Source organism: Schistocerca americana, chromosome 11 (genome assembly GCF_021461395.2).
Source record: "Schistocerca americana isolate TAMUIC-IGC-003095 chromosome 11, iqSchAmer2.1, whole genome shotgun sequence".
NCBI classification, from domain to species: domain Eukaryota; kingdom Metazoa; phylum Arthropoda; class Insecta; order Orthoptera; family Acrididae; genus Schistocerca; species Schistocerca americana.
The window spans coordinates 76167390-76191431 of record NC_060129.1 but is presented as its reverse complement, the minus strand read 5'-3'; the positions used below and the strand labels follow the sequence as shown (position 1 = coordinate 76191431).

General features: G+C 47.7%; 1 protein-coding gene across 2 annotated transcripts in view; it reads right to left on the bottom strand.

The window, feature by feature from the left end:
* Positions 1 to 8771: 8771 nt before the first annotated feature.
* LOC124553883 (speckle-type POZ protein-like) overlaps positions 8772 to 24042 on the bottom strand; it is a 146578-nt gene continuing 131307 nt past the window's right edge. For both annotated transcript variants that reach the window (XM_047127886.1, XM_047127887.1), the window contains 2 exons: positions 16190 to 16766; positions 8772 to 9047 (listed from right to left, as the gene is read on the bottom strand). In XM_047127886.1, the coding sequence (XP_046983842.1) occupies positions 9044 to 9047; positions 16190 to 16766 (581 nt within the window). In that variant the 3' untranslated portion in view covers positions 8772 to 9043. The remainder of the gene's footprint in view (positions 9048 to 16189; positions 16767 to 24042) is intronic.

Sequence of the window (24042 nt, the reverse complement as noted above, 5' to 3'; positions counted from 1 at the left end):
AAGCGGAGTTATTGAACACAGTTTTCCGAAATTCCTTCACCAGGGAAGACGAATGGAATAATCCAGAATTTGAAACACGAACAGCTGCTAGCATGAGTTTCTTAGAAGTAGATACCTTAGGGGTTGCGAAGCAACTCAAATCACTTGATATGGGGCAAGTCTTCAGATCCAGATTGTATACCGATTAGGTTACTTTCAGATACGCTGATACAATAGCTCCCTACTTAGCAATCATATACAACCCCTTGCTCACCGATAGATCTGTACCTACAGACTGGAAAATTGCGCGGGTCGCACCAGTGTTTAAGAAGGGTAGTAGGAGTAATCCATCGACCTACAGACCTATATCATTGACGGCGGTTTGCAGCAGGGTTTTGGAGCATATACTGTATTCAAACATTATGAATCACCTCGAAGGGAACGATCTATTGATACGTAATCAGCATGGTTTCAGAAAACATCGTTCTTGAGCAACGCAGCTAGCTCTTTATTCGCACGGAGTAATGGCGGCTATCGACAGGGGATCTCAAGTTGATTCCATATTTCTAGATTTCTGGAAAGCTATTGACACCGTTCCTCACAAGCGACTTCTAATCAAGCTGTGGGCCTATGGGGTATCGTCTCAGTTGTGCGACTGGATTCATGATTTCCTGTCAGGAAGGTCGCAGTTCGTAGTAATAGACGGCAAATCATCGAGTGAAACTGAAGTGACATCAGGTGTTCCCCAAGGAAGCGTTCTGGGACCTCTGCTGTTCCTGATCGATATAAATGACCTGGGTGACAATCTGAGCAGTTCTCTTAGGTTGTTCGCAGATGATGCTGTAATTTACCGTCTAGTAAGGTCATCGGAAGACCAGTATCAGTTGCAAAGCGATTTAGAAAATATTGCTGTATGGTGTGGCAGGTGGCAGTTGACGCTGAATAACGAAAAGTGTGAGGTGATCCACACGAGTTCCAAAAGAAATCCGTTGGAATTCGATTACTCGATAAATAGAACAACTCTCAAGGCTGTCAATTCAACTAAGTACCTGGGTGTTAAAATTACGAACAACTTCAGTTGGAAAGACCACATAGATAATATTGTGGGGAAGGCGAGCCGAAGGTTGCGTTTCATTGGCAGGACACTTAGAAGATGCAACAAGTCCACTAAAGAGACAGCTTACACTACACTCGTTCATCCTCTGTTAGAATATGGCTGCGTGGTGTGGGATCCTTACCAGGTGGGATTGACGGAGGACATCGAAAGGGTGCAAAAAAAGGGCAGCTCGTTTTGTATTATCACGTAATAGCGGAGAGAGTGTGGCAGATATGAAACGCGAGTTGGGATGGAAGTCATTAAAGCAAAGACGTTTTTCGTCGCGGCGAGATCTATTTACGAAATTTCAGTCACTAACTTTCTCTTCCGAATGCGAAAATATTTTGTTGAGCCCAACCTACATAGGTAGGAATGATCATGAAAATAAAATAAGAGAAATCAGAGCTCGAACAGAAAGGTTTAGGTGTTCGTTTTTCCTGCGCGCTGTTCGGGAGTGGAATGGTAGAGAGATAGTATGATTGTGGTTCGATGAACCCTCTGCCAAGCACTTAAATGTGAATTGCAGAGTAGTCATGTAGATGTAGAAACATTCTAGCTCAGTTGCTAATTCCTCTCTGCTTTATTTAATGATCTTGAAGCATATGCTATTGGCAAATCGCTTCCAATCTTCCCCCTGAGATAAAACTGCTCCAATCGCGTCGCCACTAGCATCTGTGGTAATATCGAACGGTTTCTCAAAATCGGGATATCGTAATATGGGGGGATTGAATAACTTCTCTTTATAACTGTTCAAACTCATCTTGCTGCTGTCCTCCCCATTCATAGTTTTCATTTCCCTTCAGCAATTTGTGCAAGGGTGCTGCAATCTTACTGAAGTCCTTCAGAAATTTTCTATAGTAGCCTATTAATCCTAGGAATCCTTTTAACTGATTTTTGGTTTTCGGTACCGGGAACTTCTTCACTTTTCCTACGTTCCTCTCGTCCGGCTGTACCCCTCTGTCTGTGATTTTATGTCCAAGAAATGCTACTTCTTTGCGCAAAAATTCACACTTATCTGGCTGCAACTTTAGCCTGTGTTCCCTTAGTCGGTCGAGAATTTCCCTCAATTTTTCATTGTGTTCCACCAATGAGCTTCCATAACAAATTATATCGTCTAAATACACCAAGCACTTGGTTCCTTGTAACCCTGTTAGTACAACATTCATTAATCTCCGAAATGTACTGGGTGCCCCTTTTAATCCCATCGGCATTCTCTTGTACTCATAGTGCTGATAATTGGCATTGAAAGCTGTTTTCTCTCTGTCCTGAGGGTCCATTAATATCTGATGGTAGCCACTTGCTAAGTCTAACGTGGAAAAATACTTGGGCTTTCCTAACTGGTCCAGTATTTCCGATATATTCGGTATTGGGAACGCTTCCCCTACTGAGATCTCATTCAACTTTCTGTAATCCGTCACCAACCTGTACTGCATTTGCTCACTAGTATCAATCTTCTTTGGAACTAACAATACTGGTGCGTTCCAGGGAGTCTGACTTTCCACAATAATATCATCAGCCAACATATGCAAGTGAAACATCGACGATAAATAGTTTGGACAAGAAGAGAATAGGAGCTTTCGAAATGTGGTGCTACAGAAGAATGCTGAAGATTAGATGGGTAGATCGCATAACTAATGAGGAGGTATTGAATAGAATTGGGGAGAAGAGGAGTTTGTGGCACAACTTGACTAGAAGAAGGGATCGGTTGGTAGGACATGTTTTGAGGCATCAAGGGATCACCAGTTCAGTATTGGAGGGCAGCATGGAGGGTAAAAATCGTAGAGGGAGACCAAGAGATGAATACACCAAGCAGATTCAGAAGGATGTGGGTTGCAGTAGGTACTGGGAGATGATGCAGCTTGCACAGGATAGAGTAGCATGGAGAGCTGCATCAAACCAGTCTCAGGACTGAAGACCACAACAACATCAAGCCTCGAAAACCTTAGGAACTAAAACTAACGCATCTTTCGCGCTTATGCCACTCTTATCAGTACTAGAGGACATCATTGTTTATAATTACAAAGGACCTTACTACTACTTCCACGCGCTGTCTTGCCTGCGTGTGCTGCTTGCTGCTTGGCCGCTCGTCCCGTCCGCTGGGCTCTGCTAGGGCTCCCTATTGCTGGCTCTGCTGCTCGATCTCTCACTGATCTCTGGTCTGCCGGGCCTTGGGCGCTGCTACACGTACGGGGCTCTTCTTCTTGCGGTGGTACAACTGTCTGCTGCTACTTATCTTTCCCCCACCCTCGTATTATGGATCTACACAGACACGGCACCTCCGCACATTTGTTGTCGCGTCCGGCACAGGTCCCGGATACCAATGTAAGTAGGCTGTTTACGTTTTCTTTATGTAAGTAGGCTGTTTAGGTTCTTATGTAAGTAGGCTGTTTAGGATTTCTTATTGGTAACGCCACCTCTGTATGAAAATCACTGGCTGTGCTGTGTGCAGTCTGTGGCTGCTTTGCATTGTTGTAATACTCGCCATTGTAGTGTTAGGCAGCTGGCTGTGAACAGCGCATAGCGTTGCGCAGTTGGAGGTGAGCCGCCAGCAGTGGTGGATGTGGGGAGAGAGATGGCGGAGATTTGTAATTTGTCATGAACTGCTATATTTATACATGATGATATCAAGGTAAATACATTGTTTGTTCTCTATTAATATCTTTCATTTGCTAACTATCCCTATCAGTAGTTAGTGCCTTCAGTAGTTTGAATCTTTTATTTAGCTGGCAGTAGTGGCGCTCGCTGTATTGCAGTAGCTTGAGCAGCGAAGATTTTTGTGGGGTAAGTGATTTGTGAAAGGTATAGTTTAATGTTAGTCAGGGCCATTCTTTTATAGGGAATTTTGAAAGTCAGATTGCGTTCCGCTAAAAATATTGTGTGTCAGGTTAAGCACAGTCTCGTGCAGAATTGTTCAAAGGGGACGTTTCACCAATACACAGGGTGTTACAAAAAGGTACGGCCAAACTTTCAGGAAACATTCCTCACACACAAATAAAGAAAAGATGTTATGTGGACATGTGTCCGGAAACGCTTAATTTCCATGTTAGAGCTCATTTTAGTTTCGTCAGTATGTACTGTACTTCCTCGATTCACCGCCAGTTGGCCCAATTGAAGAAAGGAATGTTGACTTCGGTGCTTGTGTTGACATGCGACTCATTCCTCTACAGTACTAGCATCGAGCACATCAGTACGTAGGATCGACAGGTTAGTGTTCACCACGAACGTGGTTTTGCAGTCAGTGCAATGTTTACAAATGCGGAGTTGGCAGATGCCCATTTGACGTACGGATTAGCACGGGGCAATAGCCTTGGCGCGGTACGTTTGTATCGAGACAGATTGGCTCTGAGCACTATGGGACTAAACATCTATGGTCATCAGTCCCCCAGAACTTAGAACTACTTAGACCTAACTATCCTAAGGACATCACACAACACCCAGTCATCACGAGGCGGAGAAAATCCCTGACCCCGCCGGGAATCGAACCCGCACGACCACGAGCTGCGGACTATCGAGACAGATTTCCAGAACGAAGGTGTCCCGACAGGAAGACGTTCGAAGCAATTGATCGGCGTCTCAGGGAGCACGGAACATTCCAGCCTATGACTCACGACTGGGGAAGACCTAGAACGACGAGGACACCTGCAACGGACGAGGCAATTCTTCGTGCAGTTGACGATAACCCTAATGTCAGCGTCAGGGAAGTTGCTGCTGTACAAGGTAACGTTGACCACGTCACTGTATGGAGAGTGCTACGGGAGAACCAGTTGTTTCCGTACCACGTACAGCGTGTGCAGGCACTATCAGCAGCTGATTGGCCTCCACGGGTACACTTCTGCGAACGGTTCATTCGACAATGTGTCAATCCTCATTTCAGTGCAAATGTTTTCTTTACGGATGAGGCTTCATTCCAACGTGATCAAATTGTAAATTTTCACAATCAACATGTGTGGGCTCACGAGAATCCACACGCAATTGTGCAATCACGTCATCAACACAGATTTTCTGTGAACGTTTGGGCAGGCATTGTTGGTGATGTCTCGATTGGGCCCCACGTTCTTCCACCTACGCTCAATGGAGCGTTATCACGATTTCATACGGGTTACTCTACCTGTGCTGCTAGAACATGTGCCTTTACAAGTACGACACAACATGTGGTTCATGCACGATGGAGCTCCTGCACAATTCAGTCGAAGTGTTCGTACGCTTCTCAACAACAGATTCGGTGACCGATGGATTGGTAGAGGCGGACCAATTCCGTGGCCTCCACGCTCTCCCTACCTCAACCCTCTTGACTTTCATTTATGGGGGCATTTGAAAGCTCTCGTCTACGCAACCCCAGTACCAAATGTAGAGACTCTTCGTGCTCGTATTGTGGACGGCTGTGATACAATACGCCATTCTCCAGGGCCGCATCAGCGCATCAGGGATTCAGTGCGACGGAGGGTGGATGCACGTATCCTCGCTAACGGAGGACATTTTGAACATTTCCTGTAACAATGTGTTTGAAGTCACGCTGGTACGTTCTGTTGCTGTGCGTTTCCTTTCCATGATTAATGTGATTTGAAGTAACAAAATGAGCTCTAACATGGAAAGTAAGCATTTCCGAACACATGTCCACATAACATATTTTCTTTCTTTGTGTGTGAGGAATGTTTCCTGATGGTTTGGCCGTACCTTTTTGTAACACCCTGTAGAGTTGGTCGAGCCTGCGTGGCGCAGTCGGGACGTTGACGACAATTATGGGTTTGTGGTTCCCTTTAACTAGCCTTTATTACGGAGGTGAGAGGGAGTAGAATCTCCTGGACAGTCCAAGGGCGTGTAGGAGGTGTAGATACATTAGACAATACTTTCAGTAGGTAGCAGGTACAAGAGGGGACTGAACTGTCGAAACAGTGAGATTTCTCCTTTAACGCAGTTTATTGAACTAATATCACAAAGGACATGTGAGGTGTCAGACCCTTCCTCTTACTCTGTGCACTTCTCTAGATTCAGCCACAATCTGCACTTCTCACTCTATGTCGGAAACGACTACTAACGACAACTACCACCTTTGAATTCACTCTTCGTTTACTTAATGGACTCTTGTCCTAGGAGACAAGCACCAGCCAGTGGCTTGTTCCCTCTATTGCTGAAACTAACTGTAGAGGCTACTTGAGACAGAGACAAACTGTCCCTGTTCAAAACTACTCCAATGCAAAACTTCTACTTAACTGACAGTTGTAGTTGCTTCCACCAGATCATCACCGTCTTCTCGTAGTCGCAGTTCCTATAGACTCGTCAGTATGAGCTGCTACCTTCTCGATGCTGCCGGGCCTCGTCTGCTTCTGCTCTCTTCAACTTCTCCGACGACTCTGCTTCCTGCTGCTCGTGGATTCCCTTAAATACCCATTTTGAAGGTCTGCCCCACTCGGACACAGCTTTCTCTAACTTATTTTTCGGTCTTCCCGGACATTTCGTCGCTGTGGACCTATTTTGGTTTCGATATGTCCGGCAGAGTCCCGGGGCGGAAAGTTCATTCTCGCCCTCCGAGGTCCAAGAGACGCGCTGTTCGTATCCTCGACGTGGTCTAGTTCCAGTGTGACGTCACAGGTGAACCAAATGGCCATAATCGATTCTATACTTAACTGACCTGGCAACCACACAAAAGAGCCCATATCCCAGGTCCTCTGTCTTTGATTGTGACATCATAGGACTGTGGAAAACTCTGTAGGACAATTGGCCTATGTTCAGATCTTGGATTTTTTAATTTCCTGCAAATTTTTGAATTTCCCACCGTTATATACACAGGGCAATTGTCCTTTGTCCACTGCAGCCACATAGGAGTGGGGAGAGATGTGGGGGAGAAATGTGGTAACAAATGATGACTCAACTGGTGACATCATCCATGACATGAGATATCTGGCAACAATGTGACCTGCACAGAAACACTCACAGTTTCACTACTAACTTTGCTGATCAGTCTCACAGGATTTTAATTTGACCCCAAGGTCAGTAGTCTCTCTGTGCAGTTTCCTCGTCTCACTGGCCAGCAAAGCAAAATGAGTTGATCTAATCCCATTTTGATGCTGTCAGTCTGGTTACTGTTTGAAGCTACTGGTTAATCCCTCCAACATGATTATTAAACACTTCAACTTGCTCACTAGATGCTTCAGCCCATCCACCTACATGGTAATTATAAAGTTCATGAAACATTTGATAAAAATGGTATGGATTAATAGCCGACAGCTTTGTAATAAATGATGCAGTATGTGGAAGACAAGGTCTCTAAGACTTTCGTTTTAGATTTCTAAATTTTCTGTGCGCCCACCTCTATCACACAGCACACTTCTAATCAGTAGGCCAGTACCAAACCCAGAGTATGAGGAGTGACGATAACAACAGGTGCTCCGATGCCATGTTGCAAGTCTTTGAGGCTCCGTTGTAGGCATCGAACACAAATGCTATCCTAGATGTAATTCGACAAGAAAAAGTCCATTGATTGGGGCAGTCACTCGAGTAGCACCAGGTCAGTGGCTCATAACGATATGTAGCGATCTCTTCTTCAGGTAATGTCATGCACAGCTGTCGAAAGGTTGATGGACGCCATATTATTGGAATATGAAATCCTTGCTATCAGTTTAAAATTGTCACATGAGCCACAATTGCAGCACCTCGATATAGGTGATACGAATGAAAATTATCTCATTGAGGAAGAATGGTCGGCTCACGGGATCAGTCGACCGGTCTGAGGCGCTGCAGCCATGGACTGTGAGGCTGGTCCCAGCGGAGGTTCGAGTCCTCCTTTGGGCATGGGTGTGTGTGTTTGTCCTTAGGATAATTTAGGTTAAGTAGTGTGTAAGCTTAGGGACTGATGACCTTAGCAGTTAAGTCCCATAAGGTTTCACACACATTTGAACATTTTTTTTTTAATAATGGTCTGCAGATAGATTTGTTGGGCACAGCATAGAACACACTACGATTCCCAGATGTGTTCAGCAGCTGCATGTCGATTATCTGTCTCCATATGCATGTGTTGTGTTGGCTGAGTTACACACTATTTTGCTGTTGTTAGTGGTTTCAGCATGACTGTATACCTCTTTTGTATCATTTTCAGCGACATGATGCCAGTCAACTCCATCTGAGAAGTACTATCCTATCCACAACGAATGTTCGCCTTGCAGGTGAGTGAATGCCGATTTGGAACTCTGGCAGATTAAAACTTTGTGCCAGACCGGGATTAAAATATACAACCTCCAACAAAAGATTCAATTCTGGATTCTAGCAGAAGCCTAGCACAAACTTTCCTAGGAAGCCCTCGTTGATTGACTTTACAGTGGGTCAACTGCTGTGGAAATCTAGAAGGCATTCGCATTCTGAGTTCCACCCTTACCACAAATTTTCGATATTTCAGTACAAGCCAGTCTCAGACATATTACGATAATTTTGACAAGGATTATGTGGGCCTGGCACAGATGCGTTTTTTAGGATGGTGAGAAAGTAGTGCAGCTTTTTAATGCCAGTGTAAAATTTTTTTGAGCAGAAAAAAATATTGTTTCATGAAATCTATCAAAATCTAAACCGTGGGTATCATGACAATGCTCCTGACCACCAAATGAACTTTCTTTCAGAATATATATCTCACATAACATTTTTACGCTTTGTTGTTAATGCTACAAAAAGGATAGAGCTATTAAACCTGTTGTAGAATCAAAGGAAGTACTGATAAAAAGATCTTGTTTCAATATGTAATGTTATGCACGGTACAATTCACCAAAAACAGTTATATATATTAAGCCAAAAGTACAGGCGCTTGTCTGAGATGACGAGATTGAATTCAGTGGTGAAGCCGTGGTGAGTCCATCAAACCAGTTGGCAGGCTGACAGTCATGTTGTTGGTGGGAACACCTGGTGGTAATTGGTGATAACAACAATGGCCTCATTGATGCTCGCTGGTCCATGAAAGTAGAAATGAAAACCCTTCTGCTGAAGTTACCTGTGGACATAGACAGCCAATTGCTAGTGCACTAACTGTGGAAAAAAGTGGAAATTTCAATGAAAATGGTTGAGTGCAATAATACATAACATCGAATTTTTAAAAAAAATTAGAGGCATAAGTTAAGTAGAGAGAATTTGTCCCTGACATACATTGAATGCTGTGTGCTGTTACAGGTTAATAGCCACTACGAAAACATTCTGAGATAATACAGATCTCCCTACTCACTTCACATAGCATCAAAGATATAATGTATCAAAGTAGCACACATGATAATATGTCAGATTTGACGAATGAGAATTTGAAAAACAAACTGATAACTGAGGACATATAATAAAATGACTTAATGGGATTTCCTGTGGACATACGGTGATTGTGGTTGTTAGTAAACATCTGGACCTGCCAGTATGGTGTATACTGTCCGTTTGACACACACACACACACACACACACACACACACACACACACACACACACACACACACACACCCCAATATACAAAGGTCTGGAGCTCATACTAGGTACTCAGCAGCTACTCTTCGACCTACCCATCATCCAGATAGATTCATCCTAGTGGGTCCTGACATCTCTGTGGTAGTGAGCTGGAGCGGAGGTAAAATCTTTCGTTTCCAAACACCTTTTGGATGGAATGCAAAATCCACATTTGCAGCATATGAAGACACACCTCACCAGTTGCAGTATCTTCAAAGAAGAATGGGCCAATCAAACTGTGCAATGAGAGAGACCACACCACACACACACAGACCTGGTAGATAACCATGTCTGTCCATGTGAATGTGAGGATTTTCAGGAGGCCAGCACACAGTTTGTGTACTGGCCAGAGGCCAGTACAGTTGTGACAGTTTACAATGCTGTTCAGTATGAATTCCGCCTCATCAGACCAGATATACCCATTCTGGGATTGTGTAATTAAAGAAGTTATTGAAATGAAAACCATCAATAATGCCCTGAGTAGAGATGGTGGCCTGCATCTGAGCACAGCACGGGATGCAGTGATCGCGCGGTCATCGCAGAGTCAACGTGTGCCCCTACATGGCGACGCGGGCGGCAGCAATGGCGTCGCAACTGGGGGCAAGTGTACACTACTGGCCATTAAAATTGCTACACGAAGAAGTAGTGTAGATGATAAACGGGTATTCATTGGACAAATATATTATACTAGAACTGACATGTGATTACATTTTCACACAAATTGGGTGCTTAGATCCTGAGAAATCAGTACCCACAACAACCACCTCTGGCCGTAATAACGGCCTTGATACGCCTGGGCATTGAGTCAAACAGAGCTCGCATGGCGTGTACAGGTACAGCTGCACATGCAGCTTCAACACGATACCACAGTTCATCAAGAGTAGTGACTGGCGTATTGTGATGAGCCAGTTGCTCGGTCACCATTGACCAGACGTTTTCAATTGGTGAGAGACTTGGAGAATGTGCTGGCCAAGGCAGCAGTCGAACATTTTCTGTATCCAGAAAGGCCCATACAGGACCTGCAACATGCGGTCGTGCAATATCCTGCTGAAATGTAGGGTTTCGCAGGGATAGAATGAAGAGTAGAGCCACGGGTCGTAACACATGTGAAATGTAACGTCCACTGCTCAAAGTGCCGTAATGCGAAAAGAGGTGACCGGGACGTATAACCAATGGCACTCCATACCATGATGCCGGGTGATACGCCACAATGGCGTTGACGAATACACGCTTCCAATGTGCGTTCACCGCGATGTCGCCAAACATCGTGATGCTGTAAACAGAAACTGGAGTCATCCGAAAAAATGAGGTTTTGTCATTCGTGCACCCAGGTTCGTCGTCGAGTACACCATCGCAGGCGCTCCTGTCTCTGATGCAGCGTCGAGGGTAACCGCAGCCACGGTCTCCGAGCTGATAGTCTATGGTGCTGCAAACGTCGTCGAACTGTTCATGCAGATAGTTGTTGTCTTGGGAAACGTCCCCATCTGTTGACTCAGGGATCGAGACGCGGCTGCACGATCCGTTACAGCAGTGCGCATAAGATGCCTGTCATCTCAACAGCTAGTGACACGAGGCCGTTGGGATCCAGCACGGCGTTCCGTATTACCCTCCTAAACCCACCTAATCCATATTCTGCTAACAGTCATTGGATCTCGGCCGACGCGGGCAGCAATGTCGCTATACGATAAACAGCAATCGCGATAGGCTACAATCAAACCTTTATCAAAGTCGGAAACGTGATGGTACGCATTTCTCGTCCTTACACGAGGCATAACAACGTTTCACCAGGCCACGCCGGTCAACTGCTGATTGTGTATGAGAAATCGAATGGAAACTTTCCTCATGTCAGCACATTGTAGGTGTCACCATCGGCGCCAACCTTGTGTGAAGGCTCTGAAAAGCTAATCATTAGCATATCACAGGATATTCTTCCTGTCGATTAAATTTCGCGCCTGTAGCACATGTTCGTGGTTTAACAATTTTAATGGCCAGTAGTGTATGTAAGGGGCTCACCAGCAGCCCACTGGCAGTGATACCACTTGCCAGAGGACAAGGGGCATGTTGCTGAAAGCTCATGTGATTTTAATTACTTGACACAGACGCAAAACCGACTGCCACAACTGTGTGTACTGACCACCTGGAAATCCTCATATTCACGTGGACAGACATGGTTATCTACCAGGTGTAAAAGTGTGTGGTGTGGTGTCTCTAATTGCACAGTTTAATTGGCTCATTCTTCTTTGAAGATACCGTAACTGTTGAGGTATGTCTTCATATGCTGCAAATCGGGATTTTACCTGCCATCTGAGAAGTGATTGGAAACGAAAGGTTTTACCTGCGACAAGAGGGTGCTCCAGCTCACGCCCACAGAGATGTCAGGGCCCACTTGACTGAATCTATCTGGACGATGCGCAGATCAAAGAGGAGCTGCTGAGTACCCACCACGGTCTCCAGACCTTACACCTCTTTAATTATGCCTATGGGGAACTTGAAAAACGAAGTTTATCAACAGAAGCCAACTATACTGAACGAGCTATGAGAAATCATTGAGGCATCGTGTGGCTATCACACCACCAACAGTACAGCTGTAGTTCGGTCAACAGTTCAGCGGCATCAACGTTGTTTGGCTGCCAGTGGGGGTCACTTTGAAAACATAAAATGATCTCCACCCCACGCAAGCTTCTGGTATGGTGTAATTAAAGAAGCCATTGAAATGAAAATCACCAATAACACCCTAAATAGAGACGGTAGCCTGCAGCTCAGCACGGTGTGAGATCCAATGATTGCGTGGCTGAAGCGGGTGCATCAATCGCCGAGTCGACATATGTCCATCTAGAAATTTTTTTACTGAGTTTAACGAAGTCGATATTGGCCTGATATATTCGACACTGACTAATGTGTTCTTCTAAGAAATACCAAATTAAGATTACCTGAAGATGCCTAAATAAGGTGAAACGCGTCGTTGAAAAATAAAAAAACTAAAATTGCAACCAAGACTGTTTTAATCAATACTCGACGTATTTCCTTATATGACGATGCCACAGGCAGCACTGACGTCACACTCGAAAGCTAGTGTATGTAAGGGGTGTACCAACAGCCCACTGGCAGTCATAGCACTTCACAATGGCAGAGGAGTAGGTCACTGAAAGCTCGTGCAATTTTAGTTACTTAACGGAGTCAGAAACTAAACTTTTTATTCAATGTTAGACTCTGTATTCTTACATCCCTATAAACTATTTGTCCTCGTAGTAGTCCATCCTTTGACCCAGGTCGTCCTCGTTCGTAGCGTCAGTGATCTTGGAATGTACACTTTGCAGCCTTCACAATTCCTCATATGCACGCCAAGATCTGTCGAGAAAACAATGGAGGGCTCTGCCACCCAGAATTGCCACGAAATGTAATTTTCTTGCAAAGACATTAACTATCAGAGGGAGTCTATATTTTCTGGACCCCTCTGTGACCACCCAGAAGGGAGGAGGAAACAAATTGAAACTTCATGAACTGAGGGGTCATGCGCTGGAATTTCAGTGATCACAAAATCGAGTCAAATTTACAGAGGAAGTGCCAGTATGAGCCCACTTGTCAGTGTGATGTTGCACTGTCTCAGTCCTGGGTGCCTGCACTGATGTGGTTGGGGAGGGTGTCGTACAGCTTCTGTATCCCCAACTGAGGTAAGCTGGCCCTCATCTTTTGAAAATGGTCCTCAATATCCTGGATGCTGACACTGGGATGGAGTTGACATCCAAGCTGGTCCGCACACATGTGTCTGGAACACATGAGTACCTAATAATCATGCAGACAGTTCAGCGACACCCCTACCTCAGTAGCTGTGGTGTCAGCACGACAGATTGCTAATCGAAGGGGTGTGGGTTAGATTACAGGCAGGATCGGAGATCTTATCCACTTGGGGTCTGGGTATTGTGCTACCCTCATCGTCATTTCGTCATCACTGATGCAGTAGTCACATAAATGACAGTACATTAAAAGACTTGTACGTGGTGGTGGAGCCGCCACACGACAGACACACGTGCAATGTTTGGAGCAGCGTAGTTTTATTGAAGAAAAAGCATGATGATTCTGTGGCACGAGAGGTAACTCATGAGGACACAGGAAGCCTGCAAGATACGCTTGTGCCATTTAAGATCCCTCTATCACTACCAGCTGTGGCCAGAAGTCATAGCCAATGTCTCCCCACACCAATCCAAAATATTGGTGGAATAGGATCTCTCCGACCTGGCCACCGCCAAACTCGCCAGCGATGGTTATTCATGGTAGTTCAGAACCTCGATTCATCACTGAGCACAATATGACACTACTCATCAGCAATCCATGCATCCCAGCCAGGGCACCACTGCAAATGCAGCCAGTGTGTTGTGGTGTTAATGGCAATCTATGCACTGGATGATAATTCCCTACTCTACATGCTGCTACTCTCTGCCCAATGGTGTTGGATGGTACGAATGTTGCAGGGTGTTCATTATTTGTTGTCGGATGATAGACCTATATATGAAGGGGTTATGATGTGTTTGATGCAAAATACAGAGAGCTTTCCTTGAGGTCAGGCACAGTCGATTGGAACCTTGGCAAGTATGCTCAACCTCAAGTTGCCAGGCAGTCCAATATCGAAACAGTGTCACATCCGACTGACCGGAAATCTGGGTATTGCACAATTCGACCAGCTGGCTTAATGGAGACTCACTATGAGATCCCTTTCAAATTCTGATAGCTGCCGGCCGGCCGGTGTGGCCGTGCGGCCGTGCGGTTCTAGGCGCTTCAGTCTGGAACCGCATGACTGCTACAGTCGCAGGTTCGAATCCTGCCTCAGGGATGGATGTTGTGATGTCCTTAGGTTAGTTAGGTTTAAGTAGTTCTACGTTCTAGGGGACTGATGACCACAGATGTTAAGTCCCATAGTGCTCAGAGCCATTTGAACCATTTTTGTTAGCTGCCGATAATACTGTGTGACAAGAGTACACGGCTCCTCTGTCTCCTTCAGAGTGATCACTCAAATCTGACAGCATTCACAACCCCTTATATACCCTACCAGACTTGGTTACAACACTAAAAGTGGAAACCACTAATGCATTCTGGTGGCCATTCTGTCTGTTGGAGAGAATGGTCACTTTAATCATTTACATACCCACAGAGAGTGCGCACATGTACATAGTTACATTGACATCTGCCTTGTCTTCTGGGTGCTTCACATGTTACACTACTGGCCATTAAAATTGCTGCAACAAGAAGAAATGAAGATGATAAACGGGTATTCATTGGACAAATATATTATGCTAGACCTGACGTGTGATTACATTTTCACGCAAATTTGGATGGATAGATCCTGAGAAATCAGTACCCAGAACAACCACCTCTGGCCGTAATAACGGCCTCGATATGCCTGGGCATTGAGTCAAACAGAGCTTAGATGGCGTGTATAGGTACAGCTGCACATGCAGCTTCAGCACGATACCACAGTTAATCAAGAGTAGTCACTGGCGTTTTGTGACGGGCCAGTTGCTCGGCCACCAATGACCAGACGTTTTCAATTGGTGAGAGATCTGGAGAATGTGGTGGCCAGGGCAGCAGTCAAACATTTCCTGTATCCAGAAAGGCCCGTACAGGCCCTGCAACATGCGGGCGTGCATCCTGCTGAAATGTAGGGTTTCGCAGGGATCGAATGAAGGGTAGAGCCACCGATTGTAACACATCTGAAATGTAACGTCCACTGTTCAAAGTGCCGTCAATGCGAACAAGAGGTGACCGAGACGTGTAACCAATGGCACCCCATACCATCACGCCAGGTGATACGGCAGTATGGCGATGACGAATACACGCTTCCAATGTGTGTTCACCACGACGGATGCGACCATCGTGATGCTGTAAACAGAACCTGGATTCATCCATTCGCACACCCTGGTTCGTCGTCGAGTACACCATCGCAGGCGCTCCTGTCTGATGTAGCGTCAAGGGTAATCGCAGCCACGGTCTCCGAGCTGATAGTCCATGCTGCTGCAAACGTCATCAAACTGTTTGTGCAGATGGTTGTTGTCTTGCAAACGTCCCTATCTGTTGACTCAGGGATCGAGACGTTATAGCTATGTGGATAAGATGCCTGTCATCTCGACTGCCAGTGATGCGAGGCCGTTGGGATCCGGCACGGCGTTCCGTATTACCCTCCTGAACCCACCGATTCCATATTCTACTAACAGTCATTGGATCTCGACCGACGCGAGCAGCAATGTCGCGATACGATAAACCGCAATCGCGATAGGCTACAATCCGACCTTTATCAAAGTCGGAAACGTGATGGTACGCATTCCTCCTCCTTACACGAGGCATCACAACAACATTTCACCAGGCAATGCCGGTCAACTGCTGTTTGTGTATGAGAAATCGGTTGGAAACTTTCCTCATGTCAGCACGTTGTAGGTGTCGCCAACGGCGCCAACCTTGTGTGAATGCTCTGAAAAGCTAATCATTTGCATATCACAGCATCTTCTTCCTGTCGGTTAAATTTCGCGTCTGTAGCACGTCATCTTCGTGGTGTAGCAATTTTAATGGCCAGTAGTGTATATGACACACACACACACACACACACACACACACACACACACACACAAAACTAAGACGAGCTGAAAAGTTGCAAGTGCACACCCGGTCTCTGGCGAAGCCGCTGCAACCAGGCGACTGAGTTCCACCACATGGTCCGGGTACCTGTGGACAGCCTCGGCCCACTCCTCTGTGGCCATCACCTCCCGGTAGTGGGCTGCGATGAAGTGTGCGGCGGACTCTTCCAGGAGGGAACAGGAATGCTCAATGGCGAGGACAGCACAGGCCACTGCATTTCCCACACAGAGGTTTCGGGAGATGACGAGCTCACACTGTTCCTTCAAGATGGGCACTTCGTACTTGGCGGCGGCGGCCAGAAGTTTCTGGGCCATCAGGGGATCGTCCAGCTGAATCTCGTCCGTGTACAAGAACGTCAGCAGCTGGCCGAGCACGTCTGCGTCGATGTCTGCGACGGGAATGTGGCCACTGCTGGCTTCCAGGCAGTCGTGGGCCATCATGGCAGCGAACACGGGACTCCTGGCCACCAGGACAGCTCTGTGTGCCCTCAGCTGGCTTTCCCCTACTGTGAAGGTGACGTCTGCAGAGTGTCCAGAGCGCAGGAGCGCGCCCAGGTCTGCTGCCAGGGTCCTCTGGTGCCCACTTGCAGATGTGTTGGCCGAGCCTGAAATGAGGAGACCACAGCACCACTATGACGTAATATTGCAGGAATATGGAGTTTTACTGTAGAAAGAGACTTTTGGGTGTTCAAATTTCGGGCATGCAGCTGGTCCTCGTTTAACTCCTCCCACGATGTTTCTACTGGGAACCTGCCAGTCTTCTTCAAGTGAGCCTTAGAAGTCTTGGATGGCTCACCTGACACTGACTGGGAGGCGTCCTGTCGAAATGCCAAGGGAAGAATTAAACGAGGACCAGCTGCATGGCCGAAATTTGTTTGAACATTCAGTGTCAAGGGAACATTTTGGAATTCACGGGAGACTCTGAGGTCACTGTCAGCTGGGAGATCCTGAAAGGTAGGTCCATCTATACAAGTGGGAAGGGTATTTTTCCACCACACAACGTGGCCCCTTTCTTTGCAGTGTGAGAGAGTTCTGTATCTGTTGGTATAAGTGAGTGTAGTCACTATTTTCATAGTGTGCTATTTGTTCTTCACATTCTTCCCACAGATGACGAAAAGGATTACACTGATGACCAAATAAACCTAAGAGTGGAGCTCAAAGAACCCTCCAACATTACAGCTACCATATACCCTTCCAAAAACACAGCTCCAGTTCTACAACTACATCTACATAAATACCGAGCAAGCCATCCTGCAGTGCATAGCGGAAGGTACACTATGTGATCGAAAGTATCCGGACACCTGGCTAAAAATGACTTGCAAGTTTGTAGCGCACTCCATCATTATGCTGGAATTCAGTATGGTGTTGGTCCATCCTATGCCTTGATGACAGCTTCCACTCCCGAAGGCATATGTTCAATCAGGTGCTGGAAGCTTTCTTGGGGAATGGCAGCCCATTCTTCACAGAGTGCTGCACGGAGGAGTGGTATCGATATTGGTGGTGAGGACTGACACGAAGTCAGCGTTCCAAAACATCCCAAAGGTGTTCTGTAGGATTCAGGTCAGGACTCTGTGCAGGCCAGTCCATTACAGGGATGTTATTGTCGTGTAACCACTCCACCACAGGCCGTGCATTACGAACAGGTGCTCGATCGTTTGTTTGTGGTTTTAGGGCGCAAAACTTCTATGGTCATTAGCGCCCAGCCCGTGACGTAAAAAATAGGAAAAAAACGAAATTTAAAATCAGCAGCAATGGGAACAAAGTCATAAAATTTGAGAAACTAAAGGCAGAAGGAATGCTTAAAAATCCACTATAGAAAGGGGTTGGTTGTCCCCCAAAAAAAAAGCTTCAAATGACTGACGTCATTTCACTGTCACTAATAAACTGTAAAACGCGGTCAGCTGAGCGCGTGCCATCTGCTAAAATCGACGATAGATCAGGCGATAGCTGTAGACGGGAGCGTAACGGATTAAAATAGGGGCATTCAATTAAAAGGTGTCTGACCGTCCATGGCTGAGAGCAGTGGGGACAGAGTGGGGGAGGATCTCCGCTTAAAAGATGTCGATGACTAAAAAGACAGTGCCCTATCCGGAGTCTAGCTAAAATTACCTCCTCCCGACGATGCGTTCGGGAGGAAGAGGTCCATGCGCAAGGAAGGGCTTTCACTTCCCGCAATTTATTATGGGGAAGTGTTGACCAATGCGCATGCCATAAATGAGCAACTTGACGACATAAACAGCTCCGTAGATCGGTAAACGGAAGAGACTGAATAGCTGGCCGAGGAAGAGAGACTGCAGCCTTGGCCGCTATATCGGCCGCCTCATTTCCACAGATACCAGCGTGTCACGGGAGCCAGAGGAACGCCACTGAGACGCCCCCCAGGTGGAGCAAGCGCAGACAGTCCTGAATCCGGTGGACCAGAGGGTGCACAGGATAAAGAGCTTGGAGACTTAGGAGAGAGCTGAGAGAATCTGAGCAGATTACGTACTGTATCCGCTGATGGCGGCGGATGTAGTGGACAGCCTGGAGAATAGCGTAAAGCTCCGCAGTATAAACCGAACACTGGTCGGGAAGCCGAAAGTGATTTGGGGTGTCGCCAACAATATAGGCACTCCCTACACCTAACGATGTTTTCGAGCCATCAGTGTAAATAAATGTGGCTTCCGTCATTTGTGCACATAGAGCAGCAAATGCCCGACGGTAAACAAGTGTAGGGGTACCATCCTTGGGAAATTGACATAGGTCTCTGAGCAAGTCGATCCGGGGACGGAGCCAAGGCGGTGCTGTACCCCAAGTTGTCAAGAAGGTTTTAGGAAAGCGGAAGGAAAGAGAATGGAGCATTTGACGGAAGCGGACTCCCGGGGGTAGTAGGGAGGAGGAGCGGCCTGCATACCAGACATCAAAGGAGGCGTCGAAAAAAAGGTCATGGGCTGGATTAGCAGGCATGGAAGACAGATGGCTAGCATAACGACTCAGAAGGACTGCCCGCCGATTGGATAGCGGAGGTTCAGCAGTCTCAGCATAAAGGCTTTCCACAGGGCTGGTGTAAAAAGCTCCAGACACTAAACGTAATCCACGGTGGTGGAGAGAATCGAGACGCCGAAGAATAGACGGCCGAGCAGAGGAGTAGACTATGCTTCCATAATCCAATTTCGAGCGCACTAAGGCGCGATAGAGGCGGAGAAGGACCACTCGGTCCGCTCCCCAGGAGGTACCATTCAGGACACGGAGGGTGTTAAGGGAACGCAGACAGCGAGCCGAAAGATAGGAAACGTGGGCGGACCAGCACAGTTTTCTGTCAAACATAAGACCCAAGAATTTAGCGACGTCGGAAAACGGAAGGTTGACAGGACCTAGATGTAAGGAGGGCGGAAGAATCTCCTTACGTCGCCAAAAATTAACACAAACGGTCTTACTGGGTGAGAAACGGAAGCCGGTTTCGATGCTCCACGAGTGGAGGCGATCGAGACATCCTTGAAGACGTCTTTCAAGAAGGCTGGTCCGTTGAGAGCTGTAGTAGATCGCAAAATCGTCCACAAAGAGGGAGCCCGAGACATCAGGAAGGAGACAATCCATAATTGGATTAATGGCGATGGCAAACAGTACAACACTCAGCACGGAGCCCTGGGGTACCCCGTTTTCTTGGGAGAAAGTACGGGAGAGAGTAGTGTTCACCCGCACCCTAAATGTGCGCTCTGCCATAAATTCGCGAAGAAAAAGGGGCAGCCGGCCTCGAAAGCCCCAAGAGAACAGTGTGCGGAGGATGCCTGTCCTCCAACAGGTATCGTATGCTCTCTCCAGATCAAAAAATATTGCTACCGTTTGGCGTTTCCGGAGGAAATTGTTCATGATATAAGTGGAGAGAGCAACAAGATGGTCAACGGCAGAACGATGTTGTCGGAATCCGCATTGGGCTGGTGTTAAAAGACTGCGGGACTCCAGCCACCAAGCTAAACGGTAATTCACCATACGCTCCAAAACCTTACAGACACTACTCGTGAGAGAAATGGGGCGATAGCTAGAGGGGAGATGTTTGTCCTTTCCAGGTTTCGGAACGGGAACGACAATAGCTTCCCGCCATCGCCTGGGAAAGGTACTATCGGTCCAAATTCGATTATAAAGGCGAAGGAGGTAACGCAGGCTATGGGTTGATAAATGCAGCAACATTTGGACATGGATACCATCCGGTCCTGGGGCGGAGGAGCGAGAAGAAGAGAGTGCATGTTGGAGTTCGCGCATGGAGAAAACAGTATTGTAGCTTTCGCGATTTTGAGAGGAGAAAGCAAGATGTCGCACTTCCGCTGCACGTTTCTTCGGGAGAAACGCTGGCGGGTAATTTGAAGAGCTCGAAATCTCAGCAAAGTGCTGACCCAATGAGTTAGAAATTGCGACGGGGTCCACTAAGGTATCATGCGCGACAGTGAGCCCAGAGACCGGGGAGAAACTAGGCGCGCCTGAGAACCGTCGAATCCGACTCCAAACTTCCGAGGAGGGAGTGAAGGTGTTAAATGAGCTAATAAAGAATTGCCAGCTTGCCTTCTCGCTATCGCGGATGACGCGACGGCATCGCGCACGGAGCTGCTTATATCGGATACAGTTGGCCAAAGTTGGATGGTGACGGAAAATGCGAAGAGCACGTCGCCGCTCACGTATTGCGTCACGGCATGCCTCGTTCCACCAAGGAACTGGGGGGCGCCGGGGCAATTCGGAGGTGCGTGGTATTGAACGTTCCGCAGCTGTGAGAATAACGTCGGTAAAATGTGTGACCTCATCGTCGACGCTGGGAAAGCGACGGTCATCGAATGTCGCTAGAGACGAAAAAAGTGTCCAATCGGCTTGGGCAAACTTCCAGCGTCGCGAGCGCATATATGGCAGTTGAGGCTGCAGTCGAAGAACACATGGAAAGTGGTCACTCGAGTGTGTATCATCTAGGGCGAACCATTCGAAGCGCCGAGCTAGCGGAACAGTACCGACCGCAAGGTCCAAATGAGATAAATTTGCCGTGGAGGCAGACAAAAATGTGGGGACCCCAGTGTTGAGGCAGACTAGATCCGCTTGGTGGAAGACGTCTAGCAATAGTGAGCCACGTGGACAAGGATGTGGAGATCCCCAAAGCGGGTGGTGGGCATTGAAGTCCCCAACCAGCAAATAGGGGGGTGGAAGCTGATCAAGAAGATGAAGGAGATCAGCTCGTGCCAGTGGTGTAGACGATGGAATGTATACCGTACATAGAGAGAACGTGTATCCAGAAAGGGAAAGACGGACGGCGACAGCTTGGAAGGAACTGTTTAAGGGGATTGGATGATAATGGAGAGTATCATGGAGCAGAATCACGAGTCCTCCATGGGCTGGAGTGCCTTCAACAGAGGGGAGGTCATATCGGACGGACTGAAAATGAGGGAGAACAAAGCGGTCATGGGGACGCAGCTTTGTTTCCTGAAGACAGAAGATGACCGGCGAGTAGGATCGTAAGAGGATCGACAATTCATCCCGATTGGCGCGAATGCCGCGGATATTCCAGTGGATAATGGACATAGGGTGAACAGAAAATGGAGAAACGTGACCAAGGGTGCTGTCAACTCAACGACTGCTCAGAGCTTGCGACCGACAGCATGGAATGGCATTCAGTCGAAGGCAGAAGATCCTGATCCATAGGTTGGTCAGGAGCAGCTCCTGCCACCAACGATCGGCCAGTTGACCGGCCACCAGCAGTGCGCCTCGGCGACACAGAAGATGGCCGAGGGCGATTTCCGCCAGGTGGTGCTGTAGTTGGGACACGCCTTGGCGGAGAAGGAGAGGAACTGTGTTGCTTCGTAGCCTTCTTGGAGGTATGATGTTTAGATGAAGGAGGAACCGATGGTTGTGAAGTTGCAGTACGTAAAAACTCTTCACGAGAATGCTCTTTTTTCGAGGACTTGGCGTCTGACTTTTGGGCTCGAGATTTAGCAGAACCTGACGAAGGGTGAGCCATAGAGTGGGCAGGCGAAAGTGGTGAGGTTGAACGGGCGATCTTTGCACTGGCCGATCTGACGACCGTGGTACTAAATGTGAGGTCGCAAGTCTGCGTGGCCGCCTCCTTTGTTGGCCGAGGAGAAGCAAGGACAGTGCTGTATTTTCCTTTCTGAGGCATGGTGGGCTGTCGACTGGCGAGTAACTTTCGAGCAGCAAAGGTCGACACCTTTTCCTTCACCCTTATTTCCTGGATGAGCTTTTCATCCTTAAAAACGGGGCAATCTCGAGAGGAAGCAGCGTGGTCACCCATACAGTTGATGCAGTGAGGGGATGGAGGTGGACAAGCACCCTCATGGGCATCCTTGCCACACGTAACACATTTGGCCGGATTGGAACAGGACTGGCTGGTGTGATTGAACCGCTGACATCGATAGCAACGTGTAGGGTTTGGGACATAAGGGCGAACGGAAATTATCTCATAGCCTGCTTTGATTTTTGATGGGAGTTGAACTTTGTCAAATGTCAAGAAGACAGTGCGGGTTGGAATGATGTTCGAGTCAACCCTTTTCGTAACCCAATGAACAGCGGTGACGCCCTGGTCAGACAGGTAGTGCTGAATTTCTTCGTCAGACAATCCATCGAGGGAGCGTGTATAAACGACTCCACGCGAGGAATTTAAGGTACGGTGCGGTTCCACCCGGACAGGGAAGGTGTGGAGCAGAGAAGTACGCAGCAATTTTTGAGCCTGGAGGGCACTGTGTGTTTCTAACAACAGGGTACCATTCCGTAATCTGGAACAAGACTTTACAGGACCCGCAATTGCGTCGACACCTTTCTGAATAATGAAAGGGTTGACCGTGGAAAAGTCGTGACCTTCGTCAGACCGAGAAACAACAAGGAACTGTGGCAACGATGGAAGAACCGTCTGTGGCTGAGACTCAGTGAACTTACGTTTGTGAGCAGACATAGTGGAAGGTGAGGAAACCATTGCGGAAGAATCCCCCATGATTACCGGCGTCTCCGATGGCGCGCTCCTCCCTTGTGGGGGCCCTCACCGAGGGCACACCCGCCTTAGGTGATTGTTTACACCTCAGGTCACACCTCCCGACAAACGGACGGAGGGACCAATCGGCACTTTCGGAAGGTATCAGCTCGGGTAATCACCCCTCCCTGGGCCTGGCCGTTACCAGGGGGTACGTACGTGTCCTACCTGTCTACCCAGGGCGGGGAATTACGCGTTACCCCGTCACCGGCTACGCATGGAAGTGCGTGGGTCGGCCTTCAGACACGCACAGGGAGGAAAAAAGAGAAAGGGAAAGGAAAGAAAAGGGGGTCTCAAACGCCGCAGCGGAGAAAAGGTCAAGGAGAAGAGGGAAGGAAAAGAGAAGGACAGAGGAAGGACGAGGACTTGCAAGTGTAAAAGCAAGGAATTTGGAACAGTTTCGAGCGTCCGTCTCCGGACGTAGGCACAAACCATACTCCCAGAGGGGGAGAAAGGGAAGGAAAGAGCCAGAGGTGAGGGGGGGGGGGCGAAGATGGGGGACGGGGAGGGATGCGGAAAGGGAAGGGAAGGTATGCAGCCCGGAAAGGAAGGAGGGCCACATTAGCTCGGGGTCCCGTGCTCGCTACGCACGTGTCCACAAAAGAGTTGTGGACCCCCTGGGGGGGTGCTCGATCGTGTTGAAAGACGCAATTGCCATCCCCGAATTGAACAGCGAGAAGCAAGAAGGGGCTAAAAACATCAATGTAGGCCTGTGCTGTGATATAGCCTCGCAAAACAACGAGGGGTGCAAGCCCCCTCCATGAAAAACACGACCACACCATAACACCACTGCCTCCGAATTTTACTGTTGGCACTACACTCGCTGGCAGATGACGTTCACTGGGAATTTGCCATACCCACACCCTACCATCGGATCGCCGCATTGT